Source organism: Jaculus jaculus, chromosome 1 (assembly GCF_020740685.1).
Source record: "Jaculus jaculus isolate mJacJac1 chromosome 1, mJacJac1.mat.Y.cur, whole genome shotgun sequence".
In the NCBI taxonomy this organism is placed as follows: Eukaryota; Metazoa; Chordata; class Mammalia; order Rodentia; family Dipodidae; genus Jaculus; species Jaculus jaculus.
The window spans coordinates 125,056,203-125,075,403 of record NC_059102.1 but is presented as its reverse complement, the minus strand read 5'-3'; the positions used below and the strand labels follow the sequence as shown (position 1 = coordinate 125,075,403).

At 45.1% G+C, this 19,201-nt stretch overlaps 1 protein-coding gene across 2 annotated transcripts in view; it reads left to right on the top strand.

Annotated features, from left to right (window-relative positions):
* The first annotated feature begins 851 nt into the window (after positions 1-851).
* The window catches only part of Slc25a25 (solute carrier family 25 member 25), a 41,027-nt gene continuing 22,677 nt past the window's right edge, over positions 852-19,201 (top strand). For both annotated transcript variants that reach the window (XM_004671622.2, XM_004671621.2), the window contains exon 1: positions 852-1,109. In XM_004671622.2, the coding sequence (XP_004671679.1) occupies positions 852-1,109 (258 nt within the window). The remainder of the gene's footprint in view (positions 1,110-19,201) is intronic.

The window sequence follows — 19,201 nt, the reverse complement described above, 5'->3', positions numbered from 1 at the left end:
GCGGCTCAGCCAACATAGCGATCATTGGTTGTTCTGATCTGTCATTCAGCCAAGGGGCACGCCTACTTACCAGTACTAGCCTGATCATTGGTCTAAAGGCGTGCCTGTCGCTTCAGAGTCTACGCCCACATGGCTTCTATTCGCTTCCATTGGAAAATCATTCTGTCGTTCAGTGATCAGTATTACGACTATTACGCTCAAGCTATTTTATTGGTGGCTTAGGAAGTAAAACTACTGAAGCCGGGCCTCTCGAGGTTACTCAGCGTTCTCCCGCCCTAGAGTCTGTAGCCAGTTAATTTTTAATTTTACTCAAGGGCGCAAACTGTGCCTTAGAACTTCAGTTCACAATTTCTCTCGCGCAAAATCCGGTTCCCTACTGTCTTCTCCGTACTCAGTCTCTCCTCCCATCCTTGACAATTCCGCACTCTCTTCTGAATGGGAATTGGACACACGGCCTTCCACCTGCCAATCACACGACTTCAGCCTATAAGCTGCCTGATTCCTCCTTCTCCAGCCAATCCCCGCCTCCCTCAGTTTAAATCAGCTCCAGACTTGAGCGGAGTAGCCCCGCCCCTCTCAGTGATCCGGTTAGGCCTCCGGCCAGGCCCCGCCCCCGCAGGGCCGACATTCCAGCATTGTAACTGGTCGGCCACACGCGGGAGGGGCGTGGCCAACCCGGCGGCGCGCGGCGGGGCGGGGTTCCCGGAAGCGGCCCCTCCCTCTAGTTTGCCGGCAACTCGGAGCCCGCGCTTGGAAGTCCGAGGGAACCCGGCGTGCTTCCGCGCTCTGGTCGCCGGTCTGCCGCTCCCCGCCCTCCCCGCCCCGCGCCCGTCGCCCCTGCCTCGCGCCCGATGGTGAGCAGTGTGTTGTGCCGCTGCGTGGCCTCCCCGCCGCCGGACGCCGCCTCCGCCCCCTCGTCGTCCGCCTCTTCGCCGGCGTCTGTCGGGGACCCTTGCGGCGGCGCCGTCTGCGGGGGCCCAGACCACCGGCTGCGTCTGTGGAGTCTCTTCCAGACACTCGACGTCAACCGCGACGGCGGCTTGTGTGTCAACGACCTGGCCGTGGGGCTGCGACGCCTTGGGCTGCACCGCACCGAGGGCGAGCTCCGGGTAAGCTGCGTACGCCGTCCGCGCGGGCCGGGAGGGTCCCCACCCCCACTCCGGCTGGCCCTAGTGACAGGTCCCCGCGCAGCTGGGGACGGGTCTGGACATCCGGGCTTCTTGGGCATCTCTTTGAAGTTTGGCAGGTCTGAGTGGACAGCTCTGGGGCTGGGCAAGGATCCCTAGTGTTGAGGGATAGTCCCCTGTGACTGACAGATGGAAGCCCCATTGGTGCCCTGATGACAGTGGGTACCCTTCCCCCCTCAGTAGTTGCTTGGTCCACGAGAAAGACTTGGTCGTGGGCACAGGTTCATCCTTTGGGCTTCTTGCTGTGGCTTTGGCCCAAGGTAGGAGTGTCTTCGTTACCTCCTAACCTGAAGGCCAAGTTGATGCCTCCCTCCCTGGTTCATATCCATCTATCTTCTCCTATACCCCCTCACCCACTTTCTCCCCCTCTCGTTTCCATGCCACCGTGAGCCCTGATCTGGTTGCTTTCAGAAACATGTGGGTGTTGGGAGGAATAAAATGGGAACTGGGGTTTCAGGAAGATCTGTGTGGATGTGGGTGGTGAAGACTGATGACAGTTCTCACGGCTTTAGGTGCAGTCCCAATGCTTGGTCCAGAACATGGGGTTATGATCCCTTGCCGGTTGAGGTGTACATAATTCAAAGACTATGGGTGTGAGGAATTCTTTCAAAAAGTGAAAGTATGGTATACCTAAGGGTGTACTTATGTTGGAGTAGGGTGGGGCCTTTGGCTAAGGATGGGGGAAGTGAAGCACAAAAATGGTCATCTCTGGGCCTCCCAGAAAGAGAAGAGGTATTCTGGGAGCAGTGGCTTTTTCTTGATGGTGATATGTTTTTCAGCTTGATTTTTTTTTTTGCTGTATTGTGGTTTAACCTGAATCACAATCTGGTGTTGTTCCATCGAGTACTTTGCCTAATAGCCTGCTTCTTTTCAAAGTTACAGCTTTTTTTGTTTTTTGAGGTAGGGTCTTCCTCTAGCCCAGGCTGACCTGGAACTCACTATGTAGTCTCAGGATGGCCTTGAACTCACGGCAATCCACCTACCTCTGCCTCCCAAGTGCTGGGATTAAAGGTTTTTTTCTTGTTTTTTTGTTTGTTTGTTTGTTTGTTTTGAGGTAGGGTCTCACTCTAGCTCAGGCTGACCTGGAATTGATTCTGTAGTCTCAGGGTGGCCTTGAACTCCTGGCGATCCTCCTACCTCTGCCTCCAGAGCGCTGGGATAAAAGGTGTGTGTGCCACCACTCCTGCCTTAGAGTTCGGTTCTTTTGTTTTGTTTTTCCGAGGTAGGGTTTCACTCTAGCCCAAGCTGACCTGGAATTCACCATGTAAGCCCAAGGTGGACTTGAACTCACAGTGATCCTCCTGCCTCTGCCTCCTGAGTGCTGAGATGAAAGGCACACGCCACCACGCCTGGTTTAGTTTGGTTCTTTATGCATGTGATAATTAAGGACTCTCATAGCCATATATGAAGAAAAATTTTGGTAAACAGCCAGTGAATTATTAATTTTTTGCTTGGGTGGCTGACCTAAGGTGTCATGCCCAAGATAATATTGGATCAGCATCCAAGGTATTTAACCTACTTAGGATCAGTGTAGGAAGACCAAGGGCAGCACTGTGTAAATGTAGGCTCCTTGGGTTAATCCCGAGAGGTTTAGAGACAAGGTTTCTGTTTGCATGTTCTCTCCCACCCCAAATTCCTAGACAAGTTTGTTTTATTTTTATTTTTGGTTTTTTGAGGTAGGGTCTCACTCTAGCGCAGGCTGACATGGAATTAACTATGTAGTCTCAGGGTGGCCTCAAACTCATGGTGATCCTCCTACCTCTGCCTTCCAAGTGCTGGGATTAAAGACGTGTGCCACCACACCTGGCTCTTAGAGACAAGTTTAAATAAAATTATTCTTTCAAAATTTATTTATGTGTGGGGGTGTCATGCCAGGGCTTCTTGCCTCTACAAAGGAACACCAGACACTTGCACCTCTTTTTGTACCTGGCTTTGTGTTGGTGGCTTGGGGAGGAGTGGCTTGGGAATTAAACCCAAGCAAGCACCTTAACCACTGAGCCATCTTCCGAGCCCCCTTTAAATATATATATATATATATATTTGCTTTTGTTTTTGCGGTAGTATCTTGCTCTAGACCAGGCTGACCTGGAATTCACTGTGTAGTCTCAGGCTGTCCTTGAACTTACTTTGGCCTCCTGAGTGTTGAGATTAAAGGCAGGCACCACCATGCCTCCCAAACAAATTATTAAGAAAGGGTCTTATGTAGAAGTTGGCATTCAACACATAATTTTCCTGCCTTCATCTCTTGAGTGATAGGATTGCTGTACCACTGCCACAAACACACCTGGCTTAAAAAGAAACTAAAAAAAAATTTTTATTTGCAAGCAGAGAGAGAAAGAGAGACAGAATGGGTGTGCCAGGGACTCTTGCATACAAATTCTAAGACGCATGCACCACTTTGTGCATCTGCTTACATGGATGCTGGAGAATTGAACCTGGGCCATCAGGCCTTGCAAATATGTGCACTTTTAACTGCTAAGCCATCTCTCCAGCACCTACACTTTTTTTGAAAGTTAGTTTTGGACAAAATAGTGGTTTGTGAGCTGGATATTTCCCCATACATATCTAATGAATAAACTGCTTGAGAAGATAGCTAAACTCATAGGGTCTGTAGAGGAGGGCTCAGGGCAACTTGGGCCCAGGTGAACCTTTCTGCTCTTGTGAACCTATGCAGTTGGCAAATGCTGCCAGAACATTGAGGACACCTGGCTGTGGGAGCCTATTTGATGTTTATACCAAGCTTTGTGGCTCTACAGGAGTCAGAATGTTCTGGCATTTCCTGACACGTCTGATATTGATCCTAATCCATTTTTTGGTCAGTGAATTTTCCAAGGCAAGTAAGGAGAAAGTGATTACTCTTCCAGTACTAAAAGAAAACTTTTTGTATGTTTTTTATGAGATAGGATCTTATTCTGTAGCCCAGGATGGCCTCGAACTCACAATAATCCTCCTGCCTCAACCTCCAAATTCTAGAATTATGGGATTACAATCATGAGTTGATACCACACCAGGTAAAAGAAATATTTTAATTTTGGGTTTTTGAGGTAGGGTCTCGCTATAGCCCAGGCTGACCTGGAATTCACTATGTAATCTCAGGGTAGCCTCAAACTCATGGCAATCCTCCTAGCTGGGATTAAAGGCATCTGCCACCTCGCTGGCTAATATATTTTTAATTTAGGGTCTCACTCTAGTCCTGGCTGACCTGAAACTCCTTCTAGGCCTGTGGAATTTACACCTTGGAATTTACAGAGATCCTATCTTAGCCTCCCAAGTGCTGGGATTATAGGCATGAATCACCTTGCCTGGCTTTAATTTTTTTTCCCATTAAAAGGTTTTTTATTTTATTTATTAGAGGGGAGCAGACAGAGAAAGGACAGATACATTAGGACCTCCTGCCACTGCAAATGAACTCCAGATGCATGTGCTACTTTGTATATCTGGCTTTACATGGGTACTGGGGAATCAAACCCAGACCAGCAAGCTTTGCATTTTAACCAGAGAGCCATCTCTCCAGCCCTCCCCCCCTTTTTTTGAGGTAGGGTCTAACTGTAACCCAGACTGACCTGGAACTTGCTCTGTAGTCCAGACTGGCATTGATTGAACTCGTGGTGATCCTCCTACCTCAGCCTCGAGCGCTGGATTTAAAGGTATATACCACCATGCCCAGGTATAACTTATTTTGTTACTATTATTATTTATTTATTTATTTGAGAGAGAGAGAGAGAGAATGGGCGTGCCAGGACCTCCAGCCACTGCAAACGAACTACAGATGAATGCACCCCCTTGTGCAGCTGGCTTACGTGAGTCCTGGAGAATCAAACTGGGATCCTTTGGCTTTGCAGGCAAACACCTTAACCGCTAAGCCATCCCTCCAGCCCATAACTTATTTTGAAAGTTAGCATACAAAGTAGTGGGTTTCGTTATGTCATTATATATGTCTTATACTTTGTTCTTACTCAGCCCCTCCCCCTCTTACCAGCTTTTGAGCAAGTTAAATTGTTATACAGCTTTGAGAGAAAGATTAGAAGTGATTCATTTAGAGCTGGGCGTGGTGGCGCACACCTTTAATCCTAGCACTCAGGAGGCAGAGGTAGGAGGATTACCATGAATTTGAGGCCAGCCTGAGACTACATAGTGAATTTCAGGTCAGCCTGGACTAGAGTGAAACCCTAACTCACAAAAATAAATAGATAAATAAATAAAATACTGATTTATATTAGCTTATTACCTGTAAATGAATTCCAGTTAGTTCTGTCTGTGGGAAATGTTTAAGCATTAGAAAGAAAAGTCTTTTCTGTGAATAACTGGGCTTCAGGAAGACACCCTGCCTCATGTATCCCCATGCTACTTCCTGTTGAGTTTATTAGTATTCTATGCTTACCCAGAAAACAATGCTGATGTTTTACAGAACTAGCAGGAGCTGCAAGAGAACTTGGGGCCCTTTGGTTAAAAATGGGTGTCTTCTGTGGGAATAGGCATAGAAAACCGCATATATTGGAAGCAGCTTCCTGTAACCCACGTGAGGCTGTCTGAGATGGAAGGTTTGCGCAGCAGTCAGCTATGAATGCTTTTCAGTGGGTGATGGGTGAAACTGGACCATGTGACTCTACACAGCCTCCTGCTAGCTTTTAGAAGCTTGAGGTGAGGTTTCCTTTAAAAATAACCTAGCAAGTTTTGCCATCTACCTTTGTTTCAGAAGAGATTGAGACAGAAAAATTACTTAAAATGGAAATGGGCAGAGAAGCCCATGGCAGCCGGCCAGGGAAATTTTCTTTGTAAAGGGCATGTGAGCAAGAAATCTGTCTTGGGACAAAAGAAGGGAAGGGTTTATTAAAGAAAGAATAAAAGATGACGACAACGATAGTGACTTTGGGAGATGAGATTCAGCCAGAGCTAATTATAGCATTGACTATTTCAGGCATTTTCATGTGACCAAACAAAATCTTTGTCTTAAACAAATTTGAAACATAGAGTTGGCAGCCAATTAAAGGAGGAAAGCAAGCTGTGTTCCCCATAAGCTGTTGTCTTTCTCCATAGCTAAGGCTCGTGGGCTCTCACGGGGGCAAGTGTTACATGCTGGTGAACGTTCTAAATGCTTGTGTTGAGTTTGCTGATCGACAGACTGGCATGTTTGAGTCCCACAAGAACACAGCAACATGATTTTACATTTTGCAAAAGAAGGAAAAGCCATCCAAAAAGATGATGATGTCTCTGGTGGTAGCATGTGTATGTAGTCCCAGCTGAGGGATAGGGGTGAGGCTGAGCCAGGCAGATCACTTGAGCCCAGAAGTTCAAGGCCAGTCTGGGCAACACATCAAGAATCCATCTCTATCTGGGCGTGGTGGCACACACCTTTAATCCCAGCACTTGGGAGGCTGAAGTAGGCAAGGGCACTCTAAAACTACAGAGTGAATTCCAGGTCAGCCTGGGCTAAAGTGAGACCCTACTTTGAGAAACCAAAAAAAAAAAAAAAAGCCAGGCATGGTGGTTCACGCCTTTAATCTCAGTCCTTGGGAGGCAGAGGTAGGAGGATCACTGTGAGTTCAAGGCCACCCTCAGACTACATAGTGAATTCTGGGTCAGGCTAAGCTACAGTGAGACCCTACCTCAAAAAATTAAAAAAAAATCCATTTCAAAACAAAACCCTAATGAAGCAACATCAAAAATCACTTGCAGGCAACCATCTTAACCACTAAACCATCTCTCCAGCCCTTGGTTTGGTTTTTGAAACAAGATCTCATATAACTAAGCTGGTCTGGAACTATATGTAATTGAGGATGGCCTGGAACTTACTGTATAGAGACCAGGTTGACCTTGAATTTGTGTGGCTATCCTGCCTCAGCCTCCCAGTCCTCAGTTGGGATTACAGCTGTGAGCTGTCTGCCAGCTAAGAAAGAGCCCTTGTCATTGAAAGAGGGGATAGGTATCGTTGGGAGAAATGTAATGACTCATGAAGAAAAGAACTATTTGTAGATTGGGTTGAGTGTATTTTTTAAATCGATTGTGCTTTAGTGCTGTAAATTAGTTCTTGGAACAAAGTCATGGTCATGGAGCTAACTTGAAAACAATCTGAAAAATGAGAAGATATTTGAAACTGGGTATGGTGGTACCTAGCACTTGGGAGCTTCAGACTGCAGGATGGAGAATTCAAGGCCAGCCTGGGTTGTATATAGAGACTCTATCTTCAAAAGCTGCCATTTGGGAAGATGGACCAAAGTAATAATACACCAGAGTCCATCTGATGTGGAATTTGGGCACATAAATTCCTTTGATGTTCAGAACACAGATCGTTAATTTAATTGTTGAAATCTCCCAGAAACCACAGAGGAATGAAACAAACAAATACTATACTGGTATTCATTTCTGCTCCAGCTAAATCCAGCTGTGGGATGAAATCTGTGAACAAAACTATTTATGTAAGACTAGTCTCATGATATGAAGGCTACAAAGACTTTGTATTGAAGTATTTTGTACTAGAAACCCTGAAATGCAGTCGTGGAAGGGCCACCGATAACCATAGCCACCCAGATTACTTTTCAGCCTTCCACTCAATGTGACATTGTCCATCCTTCAGGAATGGTCATCCAACAATGTCCTTTATGGACCTAACCAGTATCATGATAGTTCTCTGTTACCTGAAACCAGTGGCCTGGTATCTGCTACTCCTGTGATAAAATGTTTTGGGTTTTTTGAGGTAGGGTTTCACTCTAGCTCAGGCTGACCTGGAATTCACTATGGAGTCTCAGGCTGGCCTTGAACTCCCAGCGATCCTCCTACCTCTGCCTCCTGAGTGCTGGGATTAAAGGCGTGCACCACCATGCTCTGCAAAAGTCATTGTTTTGTACACCAACCAAAATAAAAAAATTAATAAAAGAATCTAGGCGTGGTGGCACATATCTTTAATCCCAGCACTTGGGAGGCTGAGATTGGAGGATCAGTGTGAATTCTAGACCAGACCAGCCTGAGACTAAGTAGTGAATTCCATGTCAGCCTGAGCTAGAGAGAGACCTCCATCTCAAAACAAAAACAATATATATATACATACATAATAATAATAAAAGAACATCTGAAAACCTGTTGGCATGGTAGTGCACATTGGTAATCACAGCTCTCAAAAAGGTTGAGGCAAAGCACTCGAGAGGCAGAGGTAAGAGGATCGCAGTGAGTTCAAGGTCAGCCTGAGACTACATAGTGGGTTCCAGGTCAGCCTGGGCTACATCGAAACCCTACCTCAAAAAACCAAAAAAGAAAAAAAAAGGCTGAGGCAAACAGGTGACAAGTTTGAAGCCAGTTTGGGCTACATAGTAAGACACCTCCCTCCCCCCCCCCCCGAAAAAAAATCTGAAAATTTGCTGTTCATATAATCTCTGTTGCTGCTGTAGAAGTTGCTGCTAAAAGCAGTAGGTGTTACCATGTGCGTCTCACATGACATGCCTGCCATGTTTTTATGGCTTCCTGGGCTGACACCCTGTACTGTGGGAGTTACTAGCACAGCCTTTGCAAAGAGCAATCAGGCAAAAGAAGCCAGTCAACAGAAGGGCATGCAGTTTATGATCTATGTCAAGCCATAAGAGGGATGTCTGTAGAGATGGGAAGTCAATGTGTGGTGGCCTAAAGCAGAAGGAAGAAAGGGAGGAATGCTAGAAATGAGATAAGGAAGGGCAGTGGGCTGCTCCCCCCACACACCAGGTAGAGTCTTGTTGTAGCCCAGGCTGGCCTTGAACTCACTCTGTAGCCCAGGCTGGCCTTGGACTGAGAAGAGTTTAGTTACAACCTTTGTAGTGGTTTTACTTTTTTTTTAAACATATATATTTGTTTGCTTATTTTACTTATTTGAGAGAGAGAGGAAAAGGTAGACAGGGAGAATGGGTGTATCACGGCTTCCAACCACTGCAAACAAACTCCAGATGCATGTGCCCCTTATACATCCGGCTATACATGGGCATTGTAGAATCAAACCTGGGTCCTTTGGCTTTGCCAGCAAATGCTGTAACCACTAAGCCATCTCTCCAGCCGTTTTTTTATTTTGCAGAGCAGGGTCTGGAGCCCAAAGGTTGGCTTCGTGAAAGACTGTGCTAGTACCTGATCGTAGGATTTTGATTCTGCCCAGTTGAGAGCTCAACATACACAGTCGCCTTCTTCTATGGTCTGCTTGCCCATAAAACTTTACGACATTGCAGTAGGTGTAATGGCCTATGCCTATGACTCCAAGCAGCACTTGGGAGAACAGCAGGTTTGAGGCCAGCCTGGGCTACAGAGCAAGACACTGCCTCAAAACAAGCAAAAGAAAACAAATGAAAATATCACAGTTTGCTTTCAGTTCGTAACACTGTCAGATCTTCATAATACAGCTCAGCATCTCAAGGCCCTTGGTGTTCAGGAAGCATGTCCCAAAATGTGGGAGCTAAAAGACCCAATACAGTGCCTGAAAAGAAGACATTGTCGTATGCAGGGTGTGATGGCATGCCTTTAGTCCCAGCATTTGGGAGGCACAGGCAGAAGGATTTCCATGAGTTCGAGGCCACTCTGAAACTACATAGTAAATTGCATGTCAGCCTTGGCTAGTGTGAGACCCTACCTCAAAAAACAAAACAAACAAACAAAGATATCGTCCTCCTGATACAACCAACTGGCGTATTCATGAACCCACAGCGATTGCCAGTACCCCACAAGACCTGCACAGTTCTGAGCCCATCAACATTTTACATGGAGGATGGAGTCAGACAAAAGGAAAAGACCACAAAACAGGAAGGACTGCCTTGAAACAGGAGAATCCTTTGTGGAATGAGGGCAGGGTGAGAAGGGACAAAAGATTATAATGTGAAGGGAACACAACCAAATAATACGTTTGCATGTTAAAGTTTTCAATGAGAAGATGTCTTTTCCTTTAATGTAAATAAATACATGAATTATACAGGTGCTCCCTCAGCTTCACATTCTTGGCTGGGTTTCCAGGAAGTAGGTGAATCATGGCTCCTTCTTCACAGGGGCAGTGAGGAAGTCAGATGGCCTCTGTCCTTGTTCTGCGGGTGCCTGAAGCCTTCCACATTGTGCTGTCCACTCCTTGGCCTGCTGTTTCACTCCAGCTCCCCATCCCCACTAGAGGTGGGGCTCTTAAAAAAACAACAAAAACTACCTGTGTGCTTGAGAAAATTCAGAAACCATTGAAATGTCAGTGGTGAGGGAAAAAAGTGGGGAGGGGGTTTGCTTTAAAAAATTTTTTTTGAACTGGGGTGCACGCCTTTAATCCCAGCCCTGGGGAGGCAGAGGTAAGAGGATCACTGTGAGTTTGAGGCCACGCTGAGACTACATAGTGAATTCCAGGTCAGCCTGGACTAGAATGAAACCCTACCTCGAAAAACCAAATAAAAAAAATTTTTTTAAGATTTATTTATTTATTAGAGACAGAGAGAAGGAGAAAGAGAGAGAGTGGGCATGCCAGGACCTCTAGCCACTGCAAACGAACTCCAGGTGCATGTGCCACCGTGTGCATCTGGCTTACGTGGGACCTGGAGATTCAAACCTGGGTCCTTAGGCTTTGCAGGCATGTATCTTAAACCCCTAAGCCATCTCTCCAGCCCATAAAATTTTTATACATTCATTTATTTTTTTTAGAGAAAGAGAAAAAGAAACAGAATGGGCATAGAATGGGCATGCCAGGGTCTCCAACTACTGCAAAGAACTCCAGACACATGTGCCACCTTGTGCATCTGGCTTTGCCTGGGTACTGGGAAACCTGGATCATTCGCAGGCAAGTGCCATAACCATTAAGCCATCTCTCCAGCCCCCAGGTTTACTTTTTGTTTTGTGCCGTACTGGGGGGTCAAACCCTGGACCTTGCTCATGCCAGACAAGTGCTCTACCCCTGAGCTGCACTCTAGAACAAATTGTCTACTAAACCTGTTCCAGTGTGTAACACAGATGAATCATCCCATTGATTAAAACTAGCAACAGTGGTCACCTTAACCAATCCTGTTGACCCTTTGCCCATCCCCAAATACCTAAACCCTGCTGTTGCCATATATGTATATATGTATGTATGTAAGAGTGACAAGGCGTCACTATGTAGCTTGTGCTGGGATTATAAATGTGCATAGTCATGCCTACCAGTTAATACCTTCAGAGATGGTTTGAACCTATAGGATGTTAGGACATTTTCAAGGTGTAGCATTTAGTCAGTCTCCTAACTTAGTAGATTGTTTCATTTATTTAGTGTTTGTGTATGTGTGTGAATGTGTGTGAATGTGGGCACACATGCACCATGGTGTGCATGTGGAGGTCAGAGGGCAACTTCAGGGTCATTCCTCACCTGCCTTTTTGAGGCAGGCTCTCTCATTCATTGCTTTGTTTACAAGTTCCTGGGAAATTCTCCTGTCTTCACCTCCCGTCTCACTGCAGTTGCACTGGGACACAGAAGCCTGACATAGCTTCTGTCTTCTATGTAAGGCCTGGGGATCCAAACTCAGGTACTCAGAGTTACGTGACAAGTGCTTTATCTGCTGAGCCATCTCCCCAGCCCTCTTAGTTTTAAAATTTTAATTTAATTTGAGACAGAGAGAATGGATGCACTAGGGCCTCTAGCCACTGCAAACAAACTCCAGATGACTGTGCCACCTTGTGCCTCTGGCTTATGTGGATCCTGGGGAATCAAACCTGAGTCCTTTGGCTTTGCAGGCAAGTACCTTTAACCACTAAACCATCTCTCTAGCTCCCCCCTTTTAAAGTTTTTATTTTATTTTATTTGAGAGAAAGAGAGAGAATATGAATAGGCACACTGGGGCCTCCAGCCGCTGAAAACAGACTCCATGTGCCACTTTGTGCATCTCTTTTTACATGGGTACTGGGGAATTGAACTCAGGTCAATTGGCTTTGCAGGTAAGTGCATTAACTGCTGGACCATCTCTCTAGCCCTCCCGTCCTCTTATTTTGTAGAGAGGATAAGCAACTTGTCTAGGGTCCTACAGAGGCATTGTAGGAGAACTTTAGAGAAAAGAGAAAGATAAGGCTCTTATAAACACCCATAGTCATGCACTGGGACACAGCTCATTTTTTTCCACTTTCACATCTTGGGTTTATTTACTGATTTTTTTTTTTTTCCTTTCTAACCTATAATAAAGAAAAAATAGGATCAGGGAAAAATAGTTCCATAGTTGAAATTTCTTTTCTGAACCATTTTGAAGAAGTGGCCTGGTTTAACTAGTTATTCTTACTCAGAATCCTCCCAGCTGCCCTCATGCCTTGAACAGCCGTGCCTTCTTCTGCAGCAAGCAGCTGCTGGGATCTTAGTCTGCCTCCTGCTCTTGACCCTGCAGTCCTCAAAGAGTACAGAGCAAAGCTGATTCAGCTGACCAGTTTCATTTGACCCTGCAGGGTCTTCCTGATTTGCTGGGACCTTCTGGGTTCGCCATCTTCCTGCCTTACCCTCCCAAGTACTAGGACTGCAAGTGGGTACCACCTCACCCAACCTGATCTCTCTTCTCAAGCCTTGTTAGTTTTTAGAAGCTAAAAACATTAATATTTGTTTGGGTGGTGCTGGGATCAAACCCAGGGCCTTAGTGTAGCTTTAGCAATGAACCTATAGACCTACCTTTCCCATAAGAGAAGGAAAGGCAAAAGTAAGGATACCATGACTGCAAGGCTTATCACGAGATCTGTGTGTCTGTATCTTTCTATACAGACTCTTGCCTCTCAGTGTCTTATAACTCGAGAGTCCTGAGCTTAAAATTGGGTAACTTAGCTGTGCATGGTGGCACACACCTTTAATCCTAGCACTCAAGAGACAGAGGTAGGTGGCTCACTGTGGGTTTGAGGCCAGCCTGAGACTACATAGTGAGCTCCAGGTCAGCCATGGCTAGAATGAGACCTACCTCGAAAACAACAACAAAAAAATTGGGTAAATTTTGTACACCTTTAATTTTCTTTAAGAGAAAAGAAAAAGACATCTTTGTTAAAAGGCATTCACCTTGAACTTGGGACCTCTATGAAAACTGGCATAAACAAGCTACTCAAGAGTCTGTTTTCTAGACTTCTTGTTCTTACCAGTCATGGGATCTTCCCCCAATGCTAGCTTTTCCAGTTTTACTTCTAAAATGGAAATAGGTTGGAAGAGTTCATCTTTTTCATCACTGCCATCATTGATACCTTGGCTTCATGTGTGCCAATGGGGCAAACACTGGCTCCTCATTCTCTAATTGAGGGCTCAGTCACTGGCAGGAAGGGTTTAATAGCCCTGCTTTACATCCTGAAACCCCAGCTCCCAAAAAAGAGCCTTGCATTTAAATTAGCTGGTTGATTAATTTCAGCAGATACTGATGCATACTCACCTGCTGCAGTTGTGTCTCAGAAATAATAAATCACAGGTCTGGGGAAATGGCTCAGCCCCTTAAAGGCATTTGCATCCAAAGCCTGTTGGTCTGGGTTCAGTTCCCCAGCCTCCCGCAGAAAGCTGGGTTGGCATTCATTTGTAGCAGCAAGAGATCGAACACACATGCAAATAAATTAGTTTAATAAAGACATAGGGCTGGAGGAGATGGCTTAGCGGTTCAGGCACTTGCCTGCCCAGTACCCACAATACCCCAGTACCCACATAAGCTAGATGTACAAGGTGGCACATGCCTCTGGAGTGCTTTTGCAGTGGCTAGAGGCCCTGGCACACCCATTCTCTCTCTTTCTCTTTCTTTCTCTTTCTCAAATAATAAAAGAAGAAATAATAAATTATGACCACATATTACCATGTAAAGGAGCTTCTTTAAACACTTCTGTATCTGCTACCCTAAAAGAATTGTTATAAAGTCGATATTTTCACATTTTGTCCATCTGCCTTAAATGTTTTGGTTTCAGTTTTAATAATAATAATCATAATAATAATGAACTTAGCATTAGGGCTGGGAAAATGGCTCAGTGATTAAAGGTGCTTGCTTACAAAGCCTGATGGCCTTGGCTCAACTTCTTCAGTGCCCACATAGGGCCAGATGCCCAAAATCTTACTGCTTTAGGTTTGACCTATGCGGTTGTTGGGCAAAGCCCTCCCTATAACCTTATTGGTAGAATTGGTCTGCATCATCAAATCATCCAGGTTTTCTGTCAAATAAAATCTTGCTTCATTTTTCAGTTAAAAAGTGCTATCAGGCTGGAGAGATGGCTTAGCAGTTAAGCGCTTGCTTGTGAAGCCTAAGGACCCCGGTTTGAGGCTCAATTCCCCAGGACTCACATAAGCCAGATGCACAAGGGGGTGCACGTATCTGGAGTTCATTTGCAGTGGCTGGAGGCCCTGCACACCCATTCTCTCTCTCTGTCTCTCTCTTTCTCTGTCTGTTGCTCTCAAATAATTTTTTTTTTTTTAAGTGCAGGCAGTTGGGGAGATGGCTTAGTGGTCAAAGGCACTTGCTTGAAAAGCCTGCATGGCCCAGATTTGATTCTTTAGTACTCATGTGAAGCCAGATGCACAAAGTGGCACATGCATCTGGAATTCATTTATAGTGGCAAGGGGACCTGGCACACCTATATTCACACACACTTTCTCCTTACAAGTAAGTAAATAATTTTTTTTTTCAAGGTAGGGTCTCACTCTAGCTTAGGCTGACCTGGAATTCACAATATAATCTCAGAGTGGCCTCAAACTTGTGGTGATCTTCCTACTTCTGCCTCCTGAGTGCTGGGATTAAAGGCGTGTGTCACCACATCCTACTTAATTATAAAACTTTAAAAAAAAAATTTTGTTCATTTTTATTTATTTGAGAATGACAGACAGATAAAGAGGCAGAGAGAGAGAGAGACAGGGTGTGTGCCACCATGTCCGGCTAAATAAAATATTTTTTTAAAATGCAAAAAGCTGAGTGTGGTGGTGTACACCTTTAATCCCAGCACTCGGGAGGCAGAGGTAGGAGGATTGCCATGAGTTTGAAGCTACCCTGAGACTCCATAGTGAATTCCAGTGCAGGAGAGGGCTGGAAAGATGGCTCAGTGGATAAAGCACTAGCCACACAAGCACAAGGACCACAGTTCAGATCCCCAGCACCCACATAAAAGTTAGACCTGTGGTGAGATCGGACATGAGAGGTAGAACTAGCTTGGTGTATGCAACAGTGAACATCAGAGATCCCACCTCAAACAAGGTGGAAAAGTTGTGCTCTGACCTTCACATATGTGCACACCTACACACAAAGATTCTAAAAAAACATTGATAATCCAGGTGTGGTAGTGCATACCTTTAATCCCAGCACTGGGACGCAGAGGTAAGAGGATTGCGATGAGTTGGAGACCAGCCTGGGTCTACTGAATGAGTTCCAGGTTAGCCTGGTCTAGAGTGAGATTCTACCTTGGAGAAACAAACAAAAAATATTAAGGCGTTAAGTTTTTTTCTCTGACTGCACCTGCACTGAATGTTATGTATTTCAAAGATGGGTAGTCAGTAAACAGGTAGATGAGACTTGGAGACTGTTGTTGGAATTAAGTCCACTGAGAGCAAGCACACACCCTGCACTTGTTACAAGACTCCCTCAGGACTCTGCTGTTGGCGTGTGTAATGTTCCAGGAGAATCTATACCTCGGACAATTCATCAGGGTGGTGTGGGACAAGTCATTTGACTACTTGCCATTGGTCCATTCCATTAGAACTTTTTTTTTTCTGAACAGTATTAGATCCTATTACATGCTGTCATCCATTAAGTCTATTTTCTAGGTAGGTTCTTAGAAACATGAGTCACTAGTCTCGTCTAAACCAGTTTCTATTGCAATGTATAAGGGACAGGTATAGGAGGCTTCCACATGCCAGCCCTGCCCAGGATATGGGTGGGTTTCTCATACCCTAGAAGTTAATTAAGTAAATGACATGTAACTCAAAAGGAACTAATCTAAGAGTGGATGATTTAGGTGATGCTGTGGTATAAGAAATTTATTATACTAACACCTAGGAATATCAAAGGTATATAATAAAAACAAAAGTTACAAGAGTTTAGGGCTGGAGGGATGGCTTAGTGCTTAAGGCGTTTGCATCAAAGCCAAAGGACCCAGGTTCGATTACCCAGGACCCAGTGTAAGCCAGATGTACAAGGGGGCTCAGGCGTCTGGAGTTAATTTGCAGTAACTGGAGGCCCTGGTGCATACCCATTCTCTCTCTTCCTTCCTCCCTCTTTCTCTGTCAAATAAATTAATTAAATAATTTTTTTTAAAGTTACAAGAGTTTAATATTAAAAATATTGGCAATAGCTGGGTGTGGTGGCGCACACTTTTAATCCTAGCACTCGGGAGGCAGAGGTAGGAGTATCACCGTGAATTTGAGGCCAGCCTGAGACAACATAGTGAATTCCAGAATTCAAGGTCAGCCTGGGCTACAGCAAGACCCTACCTTGAAAAACCAAAAAGTAATAATAATTGGAGGCCAGAGAGATGGTTTGGTGGTTAAAGGCACTCATTTGCAAAACCTGATGGCCTGGATTCAGTTCCCTAGTACCCACGTAAAGCCACATGCACAAAGTGGTACATGTATCAGGAGTTTATCTGCAGTGACAGGAGCCCTGGGGCATCCACACTCATTCCCTCAAATAAGTAAATATATATATATATATATATTTTTTTTTTCAAGGTAGGGTTTCACTGTAGTCCAGGCTGACCTGGAATTCACTATGTAATCTCAGGGTGGCCTCAAACTCAGGGCAATCCTCCTACCTCTGCCTCCAAGTACTGGGATTTAAAGTGTGTATCACCATGCCCAGCAGTAAATATATTTTTAAAAAATTATTTGCATGACTGTGTGTGTGTGGGAGAGAGAGAGCCATTTCACCAGCCCACTATATGATCTTTTTTTAAAAAAGTATTTTATTTTTAGCCGGGCGTGGTGGTGCCCGCCTTTAATCCCAGCACTCGGGAGGTAGAGGTAGGAGGACGCCGTGAGTTCGAGGCCATCCTGAGACTACAGCGTGAATTCCAGGCCAACGTGGGCTAGAAACCCTATCTTGAAAAACCAAAAAGAAAAAGAAATTATTTTTATCCATTTGAGAGATGGAGGAAAAGAGGCAGATAGAGAGAGAGAGAAAGAGAGAATGGGCATGCCAGGGTATCCAGCCACAGCAAACGAACTACAGATGCATGGGCCATCATGTGTATCTAGCCTACATGGGTACTGGGTTCTTTGGCTGTGCAGGCAAGCGCCTTAACCTAAGGCCATCTCTCCAACCCAAAAGGTTTTTCCATTGATATATTTGTTGTTTATTTTATTTATTTGAGGTAGGGTCCTACTGTAACACAGGCTGACCTGGAATTCATGGAGATACTCCTATCTCTGCTACCTCCCAAGTGCTGGTATTAAAGGTGTGTGCCTATGTAGTCTTCTATTTATTTATTTATTTATCTATTTATTTATTTATTTGAGAGAGACAGAAAGAGGGATAGAGAGAGAGAGAATGGGTGCACCAGGGCCTCCAGCCACTACAGGCAAACTCCAGATGCATGCATCTGGCTTACGTGGGTAAGGGGGGAATCCAGCCGTGAACTGGAGTCCTTAGGCTTCACAGGCAAATGCCTTAACCACTAAGCCATCCCTCCAGTTCCCTATGTAGTCGTCTTAATGGTGTGCTGTGGACTCTGCATGTCTTCAGAGTTCACACTCTACAGTTGACTTCCTCTTCGGTAGCCTGCCTTGCATATTTTCAACTCTGTCCCCTTAGCTAAGGGAGACTGTCTAGCTCTGCTGGAGCTCCCCCTTTGCATCCGAGCCAGGAAACTCCAGGCAGGAAGTTGAAGCAATGGTTAAAAATGGCCTCCTTTGTACACATTTCTCAGGAAGCACTGTCTTCTCTTGTCCAGTGGCCTGAAAACATTGTTTCATATATTTTGTGTAACTTTAACTTGATACAGGCAGGAAGGTGTGAATCAGTCCCTGCTACTCCCTCCTTGCTGGAAGGCCCGGGATTCATAACTCAGGTCCGTGCTGGTGAGAAATCCATTCAGTTAAAAGCTGGTAACCAAGTCAGGCATGGTGGCACACACCTTTAATCCCAGCACTCAGGAGCCTAGGGTAGGAGAGGGTTGCTGTGAGTTTGAGACTACATAATGAATTCTAGGTCAGCCTGGGCTAGAGTAAGATCCTACTTCAAAAAACAACACAAAGGCCGGGTGTGGTGGCTCACGCCTTTAATCCCAGCATTTAGGAGGCAGAGGTAGGATCATCGAGTTCGAGGCCACCCTGAGACTACAGAAGGAAAGAAAGAAAAAGAAATCACTTTCTCCTTCATTTCTCCGGCCTTCCCAGGACTCATTAACTTGGACTAGAGATGTAGCTCTGTAGGGAGGGTGCTTGCCTAGCACATGCAAACCCAAGTTCTATTCCCCACCATGTAAAAATATAAATAAAGAGGATTAATTTTTTACTTAGGGGCTTGCGTTTTAGACCGGATTCAAGTAATCAACAGTTCTGTTACTGCCCTCATTTTGCATATAAGAACTTTGATTGGAGTTGGGTCTGATGCCCACGTTTGTAAGCCCCTGCTGGAGAGGCTAAGGCCTAGGGATTGCCTAGACTGAAGAGTGAGTCCAAAGACAGACTGCCTCAAAGTTTAAAAAAAAAAAGCTTAAAAACTAGAAATGTAGTTCATGCCTAGTACCCCTTGGGCCCTGGGGTTTTACCCCCAATACCAAAGTAGGGAGAGAGTTAATCACAAGTTACGATTGCTGATTTTTTTTTTTTTTCTGGTATTGTTTTGAAGCAGGATCTCTATTCCAGACTGGCCCTGAACTCAAAGTGATCCTCCTACCTCAGCCTCTCAGGTGCTAGGACTAAAGGCATGAGCCATGACTATTGGCCTGATGTTTTTGATTTTTAAAAGAGAATATTGAGAGCTGAAAAAATGGTTTAGCAGTTGAGGCACTTGCCTATAAAGCCAAAGGACCCAGGTTCTATTCCCCAGGACCCACGTAAGCCAGATACCAAGGAGACACATGCATCTGGAGTTTATTTGCACTGGCTGAAGGCCCTAGTGTGCCCATTCTCTTTCTCTCTTAAATAAATAAATAAAATA